The 16,366-nt window shown below is 42.4% G+C and overlaps 2 protein-coding genes across 3 annotated transcripts in view; both read right to left on the bottom strand.

The window, feature by feature from the left end:
- CRACR2B (calcium release activated channel regulator 2B) overlaps positions 1-1,956 on the bottom strand; it is a 66,597-nt gene extending 64,641 nt beyond the window's left edge. The window contains exon 1 of one of the 2 annotated variants that reach the window (XM_075566835.1): positions 1,833-1,956. The gene's annotated coding sequence lies outside the window, so the exon portion shown is untranslated. The remainder of the gene's footprint in view (positions 1-1,832) is intronic. The other variant, XM_075566836.1, reaches the window with a different exon arrangement.
- Positions 1,957-8,274: 6,318 nt separating this feature from the next.
- The window catches only part of PNPLA2 (patatin like domain 2, triacylglycerol lipase), a 52,112-nt gene continuing 44,020 nt past the window's right edge, over positions 8,275-16,366 (bottom strand). Inside the window, exons 8-9 of the mRNA XM_075566833.1 lie at positions 15,399-15,521; positions 8,275-13,364 (exon numbers count right to left, since the gene is read on the bottom strand). Of these exons, the coding sequence (XP_075422948.1) occupies positions 13,067-13,364; positions 15,399-15,521 (421 nt within the window). The 3' untranslated portion in view covers positions 8,275-13,066. The remainder of the gene's footprint in view (positions 13,365-15,398; positions 15,522-16,366) is intronic.

Here is a 16,366-nt window from a genome sequence, read left to right as displayed (position 1 = left end):
TTACTGTATACAACACTGTTACTCTACATGGCACTGTTACTCTATACAATACTGTTACTGTATTCACCACTGTTATTGTATACAACACTGTTACTCTATAGGGCAGTGTTATGGTATATGGCATTGTTACTGTACACGGCACTGTTACTGTATACAACACTGTTACTCTATAGGGCACTGTTACTGTATACAACACTGTTACTGTATATGCACCGTTACTGTATACATCACTGATACTCTATATGGTACTGTTACTGTATTCATTACTTTTACTGTATATGGCATTGTTACTGTATACAGTCCTTTTACGTATATAGCACTGTTACTGTACATGGCACTGTTACTGTATACAACACTGTTACTGTTTATGGCACTGATACTCTATATGGCACTGTTACTGTATACATTACTTTTACTGTATACGGCACTGTTGCTGTATACGGCACTGAGTGTAAACAGTAATGTTAGTGTAGACAGCACTGCTAGTGTAAATGGCACTGTTAGTGTGTACAGCACTGCGAAACATATTCTGGGAATCTAACTTGTATATAGCACGGTCTTTATATACATACATAGCTGTAAGGCATGCAAGATCATATCCATTTGCAGTATCTCTATGCACTTTCCCTCTCTGATAATAAACACGATGCACTGTATAATTATGCCGAGCATCTCTATACACTTCCACCCCTAAAATAAACATGCTGCTCAGTATAATGATGCTGAGTATCTCTAAGCACTTCCATTCTGATAATGAACATGCTGCACTGTATAACGATGCTGAGTATCTCTATAAACCACTGGAGGGCATTATCAGTATATGCATCACTGTAAAACAAGACACAGCAACTTCATTCTAACCCAAAGAGCTTACACTCGAATGTATATTTAACACGATAAGATTTTACAATATAATCCATGCATAGCATACACAGCGTGGATATAGATAGATAATCCCTGCCTTGCAGATCTAACGCAGTACAGTATGCTGTACAGTATATAGCACTGTCTGCTTCAAACAGGAGCATTCAATTCATGGCTGAAGAGTTTATAGTTGTTTTTTTGTTTACAACATGATCAGTATGCTCATCACTGCAGAAATATGTATATATTGGTGTAATACATTCCTGCCCTAAAGAATTTACAATCTAATTAATGTAATATAACATTATACATCATCTTAGCATGATCATAGAGGAATTACTGTCTTCCAGAGTTTACAGTATACAGTAATATATATATATATATATATATATATATATATATACGATACCGTTCCGAAGTTAGGCATCTCCCTGAGGAAGATCCCATTTGGGGGGGGGGGGGGGGAACGTTGGTCTATATGTAACTTTTATTCACTTAATACACTTGTTATCATAGTACGCTTGAGTGCTGCCTCTTGAATGCCTGACTTTGAACGGTATCATATTCATATATTTCCTTGATGGGGTATGCGCCTACATTCTACACGTGTCTACAGGAGTGCCAACTGCTGCATTTGACTATATATTATATATGTTTCCTATATAATTCATGGGCATTAAAACGTACACTCTATGCAGCACAGTATGTGCAGCACTGCTATAATTACGTACAGTACAGCTGCAGCTATGAGGGGGTTAATTAGCCCTCAGAAGATGGACTTAAAGGGCTGGTAACGCTGGATCTGAAACCAGCAAGGTAAAGGAGTTTAACCGCTTGGCTGCCAGAGCGGGCAGCATCGTCGCACGCTACCGACCCCTATGTCTGCCGAGGGTTTTTTTTTATCTCCAGAGATCCCATCATTTAAAGATCCCGCATGGAACAGCCAGGTTGTGCCGATCTTTCCTTACCTGTGTGGTGCACCTGCTGTTATTGAAGGCTTCACCCGGATCCTACGAGTGTACAGAGGGGGTGCGGCTTGGTAGAAGGGGGTGGAGACCGAGCCCCCGCCCCCGCCCCCACCCACCTTTCGCTCCCTGTCCAAGCTCAACGCTCTGTTTTTAACCTCTGCGCTGCCGGGAGAGGACGTATACACCTATACACGCGGCATTGCCAGCACCAGATGTCAAATTACATTATTAAAATATATTACTGCCTACTTCATGATGTTTTATTCAACATATTGGTGGTTACAGCAACATGTGTATTTATCTGTTTAGAAATATAGGGCGAGTAAATTAAAATGCCAGTGGGCCGGGCATATCTAGGGTTGCCAGGTGTCGGGTATTGAACTGGACTGTCCTGTATTTGGATACTCTGTCCAGTAAAAAATGAGAGGTACTCTAATACTAGACATGTATGTGTCCGGTACTACCTCCCTGGACATAGTGACCTGACGCACCTTTCACCACTAAGTCCAGTATTTTTGGAGAAGCCACCTGGCAACCCTAGACATATCACCAGAAGAAATGACCATCAATGGCAGTCACAGAGTTGGCACTCGACTGGATTCCAAGGCAAGTTTAAAGACCAAGACGACGACCTAAAGTAAGATGGGAGGAGGAAATCAGAAAATGTGTTGGAGTAACACGAAGGAGGAAGGCTGCAATCACAATACCTGGGAGATCACTGGGGAGGCTTCATCCTGCAGTGGGGAGACGGGCTGAAGAGGATGATGATCAGAGGGCCGGCTTGATGGCGGTGCTATCAGTGGGATTACACTGGGCCCCACGCTTACAGAGGCCCTGTGCTCTTCTCCGGCCCAACTTCAGCAAGCACTGTCTAATGCTGGGGCAGTTCAGTTAACCACCACAACATTTTAAACCGTGAACGTTGGCCCCGGGGGGAGAGGACAGGGCCTCTGCAAGTGCAGGCATCTCCTGCAGCTATCACATGACACTGTGTCATCATGGCAACATGATGTCACATGACGCGAGGGCGGGCAAGAGGCCCCGCGCATCACGTTATGGGCTGCGGCAGGAGATACCGGCTCCGGAGCAGGTAAGAGGACCCGCCATCCTCGGCACGGAGCCCCAGAAAACTCCCAGCTCCTCGGCACGGAGCCCCAGAAAACTCCCAGCTCCTCGGCACGGAGCCCCAGAAAACTCCCAGCTCCTCGGCACGGAGCCCCAGAAAACTCCCAGCTCCTCGGCACGGAGCCCCAGAAAACTCCCAGCGGGTCCTGTTATATGTATATCGTCATCTTCAGCCCTTGTCTCCCCACTGCTGCATGAAGCCTCCCCAATGATCTTCCGGGTACTGCGTTTACAAGCCTCTCTGCTCCACGTTGCTCCAGCAAATCTTCTGATTTCATCCTCACATCTTACTTTGGTCGTCGTCTTGGTCTTTCAATCTCTCTTGGAATCCAGTCGAGTGCCACCATCTTTGTCTAACGATGGTCATTTGCTCTTGTGATGTGTCCGGCTCACTGCCAATTTAATTTCTTTACCCTTGTGATGATGTCACAGACTTTGGTTTCAAACCCATTCATTCTTTTTCCTGTCTCTTCGGATAATACCCAGCATGCACCTCTCCATACTTCTTTGAGTTGTCTGAAGCTTCTGAATTATCTTCGCATTTAGGGTCCAAGTTTCTAATCCAACACGTGAGCACGGGCAGAATACACTGGTCAACCTTTCCTGTTGAGCTGTTGAGGCCCAGCGGATATATATATATATATATATATATATATATATATATATATATATATATATTACGGAAATAGCTGTGTTAGTCCAGTTGCGATAGTTAGTTTCTCTAACTGTGCAGGCAATGTATTGTATATAATGTATACTGTTCATTTATATAACTATATTTTTAACCATGTCTTATTTGTCATATTAACTATGTCCGGGGACATACTTGAAAACGAGAGGTAACTCTCAATGTATTACTTCCTGGTAAAACATTTTATAAATAAAATAAATAAATAGTGCACAATAAATGAGGTCTTCAGCATTAGATGATACCTTTTTTATTTGGACTAACATAAATTGTTAGACCAAATAAAAAAGGTATCACCTAATACTGAAGACCTAATTTATTCTGATTTATTTATTTATATATATATATATATATGTAAATATATATGTAAATACAACTGTATGCTCATCTGCATGTCTTAGGCATGTCTGCAACCCCGCCTTTCCCCATTATCACCCAGCATACAGCACTTCCACTGCAGCAAGGGATTCAGGGGAATGACATGCAAATGAGCACACAGTGCCACTTTTTGCTTCAAAAACCATTTTTAACATGGTTCCCTATAGGCTTAAGCTTGCTGCATGGTCACAGCTTTGAGCACAGCCAAGGTTAAGGTGCATAGCCAGAAAACCCACCCACAGACAGCTTTTTTTTTTTTTTTCTCCCGAGAGGGTTGCATCCTCTCGCTCATCGGATCCCAGTCCACTTCAGTGGATAGGGAGCTTGCCCTTGGACTGTCTAACCGAAGTCAAGCCCGCCCTCAGTGCACAGTTTCCCTGAAGGTTTCAGCCCGAAAGCCTAGGTCTCCAGGGACATTGATGCCTTCCTCCATTAGGATTCAGGACATCCGTCTCTTCCTCCCTCTGGCCCGAGGCCCGCAAGGGAGTTCGCATCATCTCCCCTCTTTCGAGGGTTGTGCGGGTGCACCCCAGCCTCGAAGGGCTGGTTGTTTGAATGCCATCCCCCCTTAGTCCGAAGGCTAGGGGTTCTGTGGTCCGGGGCCTGGACACCACCTCTCAACGAGCTAGAGGGCCAAATGCTTGCCACAGACCTTTCCTACTGAAGCCCCAGATAGGATGGTACTGCATTTGGTCATAGCTGTGCAGGTCGAGAGGAGCACGCATATCGCCTTGATCTTAGCCAAAAGGCCGAGACAGACCTTTATGGGTCTCATCAGTGTGGGGTTGGTTAACTGGGTATGCAGAGAAGCTAAAGGATGGGGTTTACCATACTGAGTTAAGTTATGGTGAGTAAAAAAAGTGACAAAAACCCTCCACAGCAAAGCAAATATGCAAATGTAATATATATCTTCTTCAGCCCTTGTCGATCCACTGCTAGATGAAGGCCTCCCCAATGATGTTCCAGATATAATCTTCTATTTCTTCTTTTTGTGTATAACACGTTGCTATTTATTCATGCCTTCGTTAAAAATAACATTTTTATCAAAAACTTTATACGTGGTATTTTTAATAGAAAAAAAAAAGCATGACGTTGTTCATGTTAAAGTTAAAAAGTGGTACAGTAATACTCGGCGATGATCTATACTCACGCTCTGACCTCTTTTCCTCATGCTTCCTAAATACGCTTTGCAGGATGACAGCTACTTGTTATTATACTAATAACAGGAATATGATTAGATTAGCTTGTTATTTACCGTCAACATGTGTGTAAAAGACACGTGGGATACTTTTGGCAGTGAGAAATCCAGATACGTTCACGTGCAGAGTAACCAAGTGTTGCTGGCCTCTGAAGTGGGAGAAACTCATTTAAACCCCATAGACAGAAATCCCTTTTCCCTCATAAGGTTGCAAGCTCTGCGGCCCACACGCGCCTTTATTTTTTTGGCTTTCCCACTTCACACCATGAAACCATTTAACACTCTTCAGGTTTGGGAGAAATATTGAGATCGAAACATTTTCTCCTGCTGCTATTAAAAATGGCCCCCATTGTGCTGTCCTTTACACTAATATCACCTTTTACTTTCCTTTACTAACCCCTTTTCCACGCGCCTCATCCTTCAACTGCTTTTTTTTTGTATTGGTGAAATATTTACGCAAACACATTTTCTCCCGGGATGATTAAAGATGGCCGCTTTTGTGTTTTTTTTTTTTTGTTTTTTTTAAACAAATCTACATAATAACTCAGCCCTGAACACTTCACAATGAGTTGCAGGCTCCTTGGGCAGTGAAAAGGTTCAGTGGCAAAGTACCCTCTTCAATCCCCCCTCCAAGTTAATTCTTCTCCCCAGACCGGTTAGATTTACCTCCAGGATACGTTCGGCCGTAATTGATAAGGGAGCGTGCCTTGTGTCACACCTGGCCAGGTAAATAATGACCTGAGCCAGAAGTGGGAGGGGCATAGGGGAGAGGGGTTGGGTTTTCTGGACTCAAGAGCAGGCTGAGATAAGGTGGGAGGGAGGATGAAATCCTACAATCTTTAGGACACGTCAGGTGTATGCTGCCATGCTCTGCTCTTAACCCTTTTCCACTCCACTACGGTGGCCATCTTTTAAAAACCCCGGTATAAGAGAGACTGCCTATCCTTCCCACAGGGAAAATATGGTGTTGCAGAGGAAGAGGTCCAGGACACTGATAATGCGAAAATAGCTGTGTATAAACGTTAGAGGTTTCTTCCCCAAATATATCAACCCCGTGTTAGGGGCTCTGGGACTGAACGGGTTAATTGAAACCATCACATGACCTCACCGCATGTCCTCTCTGTCATCTCTACTCCGTGCGAGGTGGCCTCTCCATGTTACATTTGTTCTATCTGTTTCCTCTCTAAATGTCTACCTACAGTGGCTTGTCTATCCATCAATCTCTCTCTAATTACTGTGTCTGTCAGACTATCTGTATCTGTCAGTCTGTATCTGTCAGTCTGTATCTGTCAGTCTGTCTGATCTGTTAGTTTGTGTCAGTCTGTATCTGTCAGTCTGTCTGTATCTGTCAGTCTGTCTGATCTGTTAGTTTGTGTCTGTCTGTATCTGTCATCTGTCTGTCTGTCTGTATCTGTCAGTCTGTCTGTATCTGTTAGTTAGTGTCTGTCTGTATCTGTCAGTCTGTGTGTATCTGTCTGTCTGTATCTGTCAGTCTGTCTGATCTGTTAGTTTGTGTCTGTCTGTATCTGTCAGTCTGTGTGTATCTGTCAGTCTGTCTGTATCTGTCTGTAACTGTTAGTTTGTGTCAGTCTATGTGTATCTGTCTGTCTGTATCTTTCAGTCTGTGTCTGTCTCACTTTATCAATCTGTCTCTATCCGTCAGTCTGTCTGTGTCTGTCTCACTTTATCAGTCTGTCTCTATCCGTCAGTCTGTCTGTGTCTGTATCCGTTAGTTTGTGTCTGTCAGTCTGTGTCTGTATCCGCTAGTTTGTGTCTGTCTGTATCTGTCAGTCTGTGTCTGTATTCGCTAGTTTGTGTCTCTGTATCTGTCAGTCTGTGTCTGTATCCGCTAGTTTGTGTCTCTGTATCTGTCAGTCTGTCTGTATTCGCTAGTTTGTGTCTCTGTATCTGTCAGTCTGTCTGTATTCGCTAGTTTGTGTCTCTGTATCTGTCAGTCTGTGTCTGTATTCGCTGGTTTGTGTCTGTCAGTCTGTCTGTATTCGCTAGTTTGTGTCTGTCTGTATCTCAGTCTGTGTCTGTATTCGCTAGTTTGTGTCTCTGTATCTGTCAGTCTGTGTCTGTCTCACTTTTTATCAGTCTGTCTCTATCTGTCAGTCTGTGTCTGTATTCGCTAGTTTGTGTCTCTGTATCTGTCAGTCTGTGTCTGTCTCACTTTTTATCAGTCTGTCTATCTGTCAGTATCTGTCAATCTGTGTCTGTACGCACCTATCAGTCTTTGTCTGTCTGTATTTGTTAGGCCGCGCTTATAGTGTCTGTGATGCGACATCGCGGCAAAACAAATGCATTGCCGCCATCGCGTGCGCTTAAAGTAGAAGCGACGCGACGGAGCGAGGGCTTGGGCTTCCAGCGAACTCGCGATCGCTGGAAGTCAAGTCAATTTGATTTTTCCAGCGACCGCAGTGTGACGTCTCCGGCTCTATAAGCGCACCCTTAGTCTGTGTCTTTCTCCATCAATCTCTCTCTTGTTCTATCTGTTTGTCTGTATTCATCAGTCTGTATCTGTATTGATTAGTTTATCTGTCTGTATCGATCAGTCTGAACCTGTCTCACTCTGTCCATCAATGCTTCCTGTCTTCAATAGGCATAGAATAGAATGTGGAATATTCTGTGATACTCCCTTTCATGCGTACGTCTGCAAAGCATAGCAAACATATCTGCAGTTCGGGAGCAACACTACTGTATGAGTGAATATGTTACAATATACAGTGTATGGTCAGTGTGCTCATTATGCCATTTCTGCTTCTGAGAAAGGCCTGTGTGGCCGAAACGTTAAGTCTATTGGCAATATTTAGTTTATTGAGCAAATCCGTGGAGCCCTGATTTTCTTCCCTTCGTTATACCCTGGATTGATACAGAGAATCCTGAACCAGGAGCACCGGTAGTTGTATCCCCTTTTTTCTGAATATAATAGTGTGCAGCAATTTATCATTCTTCTATTTGGTCCGTGTGCTCTCCATTTACTGCAGCTGTAGTGGACTTGGCAGGTTTAAAGTTCCCCGCCCACAAACAGGACACAAATCACAAGATAGAGATTTCGTAACCATAAACATTTTTTATATATATATATATATATATATTATTTACATACATAGAATTTTCAGTTACATTTTACCAGCTGATACTCTGCCAACGTCAGACAGGAAGGAGAAAGTGCAGCTATCGATATGTACACACACATACATACTGTACACACCCAGACGTGTTTGTATAAATGTGTGTGTGTGTTTTCTATATAGATATATAGATATATAGATATATAGATATATATAGATAGATATATATAAAACACACACACAAGCCCCAGTGGCAGCAAATGGGTTAAAGAAACTTGTGTGGTGAATGTTGTATTATGATGTTGAGTATATCTACCCACAACCCACAGGACATAAAGGGTCAGTCCCTGGTACTGTAGGACCAAGGTGACCCGTTGACAGTGACGTTTTAATGGGTTAAATAGTTTCTAAACATGCCACTGTCATTATGTCACGTTGGTTCTACGTGGGACTGACCCTTTAAAGTATCCAAAATCTACAGAGCGTTGCTCTGCCTATGTGAATTAATACTGTATGATATCCTCTAGCACACGGCAGTGGCAAGCAAGCATCTATTTTTTTTGGAGGGCTCCAGTTAAGTTTTTGGACATGGATTCTCCTAACTAGCATTGGAAGTGTGCAGCGATGCTTAGTATGCCTTTATTTTGTAGCATGTTAATTTTCACAGGGGGATGAACAGCTATAATTGACATTAAAAGCAGCATTATCTGAACAGAGGAGATCCCCACCACTGGATCTGGACACAATAAGGTTTTTTTTTTCTACCTAACAGAAAAAATACGACTGTTGGGTCAGAGACACTGTGGTGTCCAATAGAAACCTGCCACATCATCTGGATATGATACAGTGGCTTTATACTGGCTCACTTTGATAGCCATATTGAATTTGTTTTGATCTGGGGGAGAAACATTTTTATATCTTGGTAAACAGGGCTCCCCATAGCTAAAACAATATCGTGGTAAAGCTTTTGGGGATCACCGTGGTTGAGGTAAAGTAAAAACATATAATTTAAAAATAAAATAAGAAAATAGCGTAAAGCTAAACTATATACACAGGAAATAAATTAATAGTAAAAGTAATAAAATAGCTGATTTGGTGGTTTGTGTTAATTCCAGTGTTTTGGGATAGAATAATTGTGCCTCAAATGGTACATGAAACATAATGGCAGATTTTTTTGGCCCTAAATGGAGATGGCTGTGGCACAAAATGGCCAATTAATAGCCTCTAAAATGGCGGACACAACTGTCAAACAAATGCCTGACTAATTGCTCCTATTCCGGCTGGTGACTGAAACAAGATGGTAGACTAAGTGGCCGTGATCGGAAAAGATAGCTAACTAAAGGCTTCTAAAATGACAGATGGTTGTGGAATAAAATAGCTGAAAAGAGCCCCTAAAAGGATAGGCAGCTATGAAAAATAGATGGCTAAGAACACCTAAAATGGTGGCTGACCGGATCAAGACATCTGACTAATTGTCTCTAATATGGCAGACCGCTACAGAGGAAAATGGTCAATATATGATTTATTATATATGACCCATAAATATGGAGCAAAATGGCTGACCAAAATGGTTCCTAAACTGGCGGGAACAAGATTAGACAAAAAGAGTCAGGAAGTCTCTTGACCAGGCATCTCCCACTGGATTTAAAGTAATGGAGGCCATGCTTCCTTGTGAGCAAATTAGACAGGGGTCGCAAAACACGTTCATTTAGAGTTATTTCGCATAAACAGTTTAATTATAAGGTAAAACGTCTATAAAATGTCCATATAGCATCAATGTTCTAACCAGAATTAACCAAATACAGATGCAGCCACCAGTATTAGAACACTTACCTGGGAGATTCTGGGGCAATCTCACAGTAAATGCCTCAACATTTCTGTGAGATTCTTAATGGCCCATCGGATTAACACAGCGGGGGTCCCTGCAGTGCCATTCAGATTGACTGGGCATTTACTGTGAGACTGCCCCAGGATTTAAAAGGCAAGAAATCTAATACTCGTGACTGCATCTGTACTATCAGAAATCAACCGTAATCAAACCAATCTCTCCATTGCTCTTATTTCTCTACAACAGGTGCATTATACATGAGTCTCTCGCGGAACAATCTGATTGTCTCTGACCATTGTCATGGATGAGATAACATTGGTCCATGTCTCTTATGGGAGGGATCCTGTGTGTAAGAGGTAGATGCTATTCTCCAAAATAGGGGGATTATGAGCCCCAAAAAGGGTGCAGGTTTTTCTCACAATATGCCCCCGCGAAGCCACTCAGATGAGCAGATTCTAACATACGCTGACCGTGACTCACTTACCTATAGTCCACCTATCACTACTTTATCAGTTACAATTGTCTTGGTTAATCTCATAACTGTCCCTATACATTCCACTGATTGGTTTAACACCATACTGTGCCTCTGTTGCATCAATTTGGTTCAAAGATACATCCTATACAACTGTAAATAGTTTTTCCTTACCTCTTTATACATAAACGTATCCAACAAACGTAAAGCTAAAATATTAGATCATTTCTGATTTTCCTTTTTTTTTTCAACTAGAACACATTTATAGACCCTACAAAAACACACAAGTTAAATAATAAATGTTGTATCCGATACGTTGAGGTAAATAAAACATGGATATGTATAGATAATTCCCTGGGAATACAACAAGCAATTCCATTGGCTTGGAAAGTGCCCTGTGATATTTTAAGCGTTTTCTTCACTATTGGGATTCCCAATAGAAAATTGAAACATTGACAACTATACAAAGCCACAATCTCAACTACCAATGACATAATGTAGGTTAACTTTATGTCAGAAATGCTTGATGACATCGCTAGTTGACTAGCCAAAGGCAAAGTTGCCTAAGCAATTCTTGATGGCATCACCACCATTGCCAACATGATTGTACGTTATCATGATCTTCCAACCTGGTCTATGTTTTCATGTTGGAGGGTCGGAAAATACTGTAATCCCAGTGCATTATGGTGTTTTGCTAATCCTGTGATTCTATGAAGACTGGGACAAGACTAAGGTCTTATAATGACATGTAGGATGGTTGGTAACACTGCACTACTGGCCAATGGAAGAGTAGCCTCCACAATGCTTGATGACATCACTTGCTGTCAAGCTAATGGCAAAGTTGGCTTCCAATTAATTACATCACTACAGAATGGAACCTGGCTAGCTAATGGCAAATGTTATCTCCATAATGTTTGATAACGTCACTATGGGGTATTAGCTGGTTAGCCAATTGCAAATCTGCCTCCTGTTTGACAATATCAACTGGATAACCAATGACAGGGATACCTCTATAATGTCTGATGACATCACTGTAATAGTATAATTGGCTAACCAATGGCAAAGTTGCAGCCATAATGTCTGATGACATCTTATAAAACGTATACCTCTACAGAACATTAGCTGGTTAACCTACAGCAGCATTGCCTCAAGAATGCTTGATGACATCACTCTGTAACACCGTTAGCAAAGTTGCCTCCTGTTTGATGACATCACTGGTTGGCCAGTAACAAAGTTTCTTAACCGAACCTCAATGACCTCAGTAGCGTTACCGCCACTCATGAGCACTTCAAAGTGAATATATAGTACAATAAAAATATATGGCTATTATACATTTTTGGTTTCAGGATTTGTACATACTGCCCACTACAAATTAAATCTGCATTCAACCTTCCTTGATTATTAAAATATTGATATATCCAACATGTTAAATACATTTTTTTGCTGCCAGAAGATCGTTCCAAGGCATTGATTGACAGAGTTAAATTGTACTAGACAAACTTCCTAGCCAGTTTTAATTAAAAGTAATTTTGAGCCTTTATTTCACTCCGTGTCTCCTGGCCCTGTGATGTCATGGGAGGAAAAATTACTGTGGATCCTTTTCAAGTAAATAAAATACATGAAAATACTGTCACATTAGAGAATGTATCCCACTGCCCTGTCATGTTTTTTTTTTAATGCAATTTTCATGCTAAACTCTGTGGCATCTAGACATTGGTTTCCTTCAATTACATCACAAGGTCAGAGGTCACCCCATGAAATAAAGGTTAAAAAGACCCATCTGTTGAATTCTTTTTAAGCACCTGAGCTACCTGCGGAAATCCCTTTATGAGAACACGGGCCATCTTAAATGTAAAAATATATTCAACATTATTGCATTATCTGGTGAGAAAAATGAACTCTGTGAAAGTGAATGCAGATTTCAATGGTAACTAGAACATGTATATAGACATACAAACATATATATGAACCACTGTGCTGGTATTGATAGGGTTAAAGATATATTGACTATGGGGAAAAAATGGAGGTGAACAGTCTTAAAGGGTCCTTATTATTCCTATTTTTATAGGGCCGCCACGTTCTCATTATTAAATATTCTTATAGAAGATCAGTTAAACTATGTTGGTATTGAATTTCCACATCAACAGCTCCCATAAATGCTAACCACAAATCCACTTCTTCCCGTTTATCGTGTTATTCTGAAGAGTAACCATGGAAATGTCACGTGGTTCCACTTGGCTTTAAAATCCTTCTTCACTTATGGCCACTGTGTTTCCACTAGGCCTCAAAAACCTTGTTCAATAACAACTATTTTTCAAATGAAGACCCCAGACCATGGCCACTCTAGCCCTACCAAGCCTTTGTCAAATAGAGACCATGGAGATGAGAGGGCTCTACAAGACCACTAGACCTCAAAAGCTATGTCCATAAATGGCCGCTGCTAGGCCTTCGGTGTCCTAACATTGAGGCCTTTAACATGTTTCTGGGCTACTATCTTTGGCCACCTCGACCATGAGCAGGCCTTCAGGCTCCGAGGGGAGCTCAAGCAGCAGTGGTGGCTGCTGGTGGTGGTGGTAGAGTGTTGCCTGCATGTCCACGTTGATACAGAAGAGTCCCGGCATCAGCTGTCTTTGGTATTCCTCCCATTTTAGCATCATGTCCATCAGGGAAGGGTTGCTCCTCACCCATTTTGGCAGCGACTCGCTGGAGCTAAGGACCAACGGGACTGGTAGGCTCTGAGCTCTTCTCAGCTCCAGGTGGTAATAGAGCCTGGGGGATGAGAGAAATAGAGCAGATGACTTTAATAGGACAGTTTTCCCGTTGACTGCAAGACCAGATCTTTATCCAGTCAACTCTGATTTCCTGTGAGTCTTACTGATTTTTAGGATCAGCATTTCAAGGACTTTAATGGAATCTCACTGAGAAACATCAGCACATTTCAATGAAATTGGTCATTTTCCCCTTGTCCCCTAATTGTAGTCCTTGCAAGTTGATACCTAGTCGATATAACCTTTTCGTTTAGTCTTTTGGTAGGGGGGGAAAAAAGATTCCAAACTGGTAAGCAAATAAAAATGTGTTTACATGTAAACAACAATAAATCATAAGGAAATATGGCAGGAGAAAGACATGTATCCCACTCCAATTTCAGCGCCGCTGCTCCGTTCCTCCTAATTTTCCTAATGGTTATACAGAACTTTTGTTGATCTTTAGTGATGCTGAGACACTCCACAAAAATAGCCCTGGCTATAGCGGTATTAGTGTGACCATGTGACATTCTCTGGCTGTCTTGTAAGAACGAGGTCATGCCCTGACGTTGGAGGGTGGCAGTCTCAAGGGAAATGTAAGGAAGTATTTCTTCCCGGAAAGAGTGGTGGATTCCTAGAATAGCCTCCCAATAGACGTAGTATGGGGCTAATACAGTAAAGTCATTAAAAAAATGCTTGGGCTAGACATAAGGCCTTCAAAAATAGATTAGCAGAACCAAGTGGTACTTATCTGCTGTCAAATGCTGTCACTCGGTTTGGTGGTCATCCCTATTCTTTAGCTGGTTACTATGGGACCGTGGCCTCTATTTACTAAGCGGTGCCAAGTCATAAGGCATTCATTGGATGGGATCTCAGGGAGCTTTGGACGTGGTCAGAATTGGGAGAGCAGGACTTCCTGACGTCAGCCGGCTGCTTCCCATCATGTGATCACTGCACAAGCAACCACATGGCTCCAGTGCTGGGCAAAGGACACTCCAGCAAAGGATGGGTTAGGTAAATGGGAACCCAAAATAATGACTTCTCTGATTAAAATAATTTCTTCCGCTGAAGATGTATTATATCCTATTACAATGTGTCCTGCATGGGGAGAATCTCAGTATTGTGGAAAGATCAATGAATATTCTAATAGGTTAAAGTTTCAAAAAAGGTTTCCAATACTTCTACATTTTTTTTTATAGCAGTTAATCATCAAGTTTTAACAAATTAAACATGTCACTGTCCTACATGTGAGTGACCCTTTAACCCAGGGGTGGCCAACTCCAGTTCTCAAGGGCCACCACCAGGTAAGGTTTTAATGATATCCCTGCTTCAGCATAGGTGGCTCAATCAGTGGCTCAGTCATTGGCTGAGCCACCTGTACTGAAGCAGGGATATCCTTAAAACCTGACCTGTTGGTGGCCCTTGAGGACTGGAGTTGGCCACCCCCTGCTTTAATCCACTAAACGTGTCACTGCCATTACACGTCCTACGTAGGACTGACCCTTGAACCAATGAAACGTGTCTTTGTCATTAAGTCACTTTGGTCCAACATGGGACTGGCCCTTTAACCCATTAAACCTATCCCAGTCCGGTCACTCTGGTCCTCCGTGAGACTGATCCTTTAAATCATTACCATGTCGCTGTCCGGTCACTTTTGATCCTACTTGGGACTGACTCTTTAACCCATTAAACATGTCTGGTCGTTAGGTCACTTTGATCCTACATGGGACTGACCCTTTAACCTATTCAGGGTTAAACTTTCTTAAGGGCACAAAGCTATATTTAGCATACACCTGGTGCAAAACCCACAATTATCATTATAACCGGTGGCTTTAACCCTCCTTCGTGTAAATAGGGTCTGGGGACGAATTATACGACTAAAATACAAGTGGAACACTAATGACAGCATAGTGGGAAGAGATACAGATCTCATATGAAGAACTGCACAGGCCAGAAGGATTAAGTTCCAAGCAGATTTAAATGTATACTGTGTGTGTGCGTGTACGTGTATGTTTGTATGTATGTATGTATGTGCACGTGTGTGTGTGTATATATATACCTGGCTGTTATGTGGCTTCCCAGTTTTTTCTTCGCATTTCTCAGGACGTAGCGACACACTTTCCGTGTCTGCTCCTTTATCCATCGGATATCCTCAGGAACGTCAGGGAGCCACTCCAGGAGCCTGCAGTGGGGAGAGGGGGACAGAGAGGGAGGGGGAGAAAGGGAGGTAGAGAGAGAGAATAAATGTGAAGGAGAGGGAGGGAAAATGAAGGCGGGAGGAGAGAGAGAATGAAGGAGGGAGGAGAGAGAGAATGAAGGAGGGAGGAGAGAGAGAATGAAGGAGGGAGGAGAGAGAATGAAGGCGGGAGGAGAGAGAATGAAGGCGGGAGGAGAGAGAATGAAGGCGGGAGGAGAGAGAGAATGAAGACGGGAGGAGAGAGAGAATGAAGGAGGGAGGAGAGGGAGATTGAAGGAGGGAGGAGAGAGATAAGGAGACAGATTGAGATGCAAGTTAATATACACTATATATACATACATGCATACATAACATATGTATGTATGTCTTTATTTATATAAGGCCATTAATGTACATAGCGCTTCACAGCAGTAATACACGTGACAATCATATAAATAACAAATTACACAAATAACACATAATGGGAATAAGTGCTTCAGGCATAAAAGTAACATTGTGGAAGAGGAGTCCCTGCTCCGAAGAGCTTACAATCTAATTGGTAGGAGGAACGTACAGAGACAGTAGGAGGGCGTTCTGGTAAGTGCGTCTGCAGGGGGCCAAGCTTTATGTATGAGGTGTATAGTATTAGCCGCGGAGCTATTCATATGCTTTGTTAAGCAGGTGTGTTTTAAGGTCGGTCTTAAAGGTGGATAGAGAGGGGGCTAGTCGGGTACTGAGGGGAAGGGCATTCCAGAGGTGTGGGGCAGTCAGTGAGAAGGGTTTAAGGCGGGAGAGGGCTTTAGATACAAATGGGGTAGAGAGAAGACATCCTTGTGCAGAATGCAAGAGTC

Source organism: Ascaphus truei, chromosome 12 (assembly GCF_040206685.1).
Source record: "Ascaphus truei isolate aAscTru1 chromosome 12, aAscTru1.hap1, whole genome shotgun sequence".
NCBI classification, from domain to species: Eukaryota; Metazoa; Chordata; class Amphibia; order Anura; family Ascaphidae; genus Ascaphus; species Ascaphus truei.
Note: the sequence above shows the minus strand (reverse complement) of the source record. Positions and strands in the feature narration are given on the sequence as shown.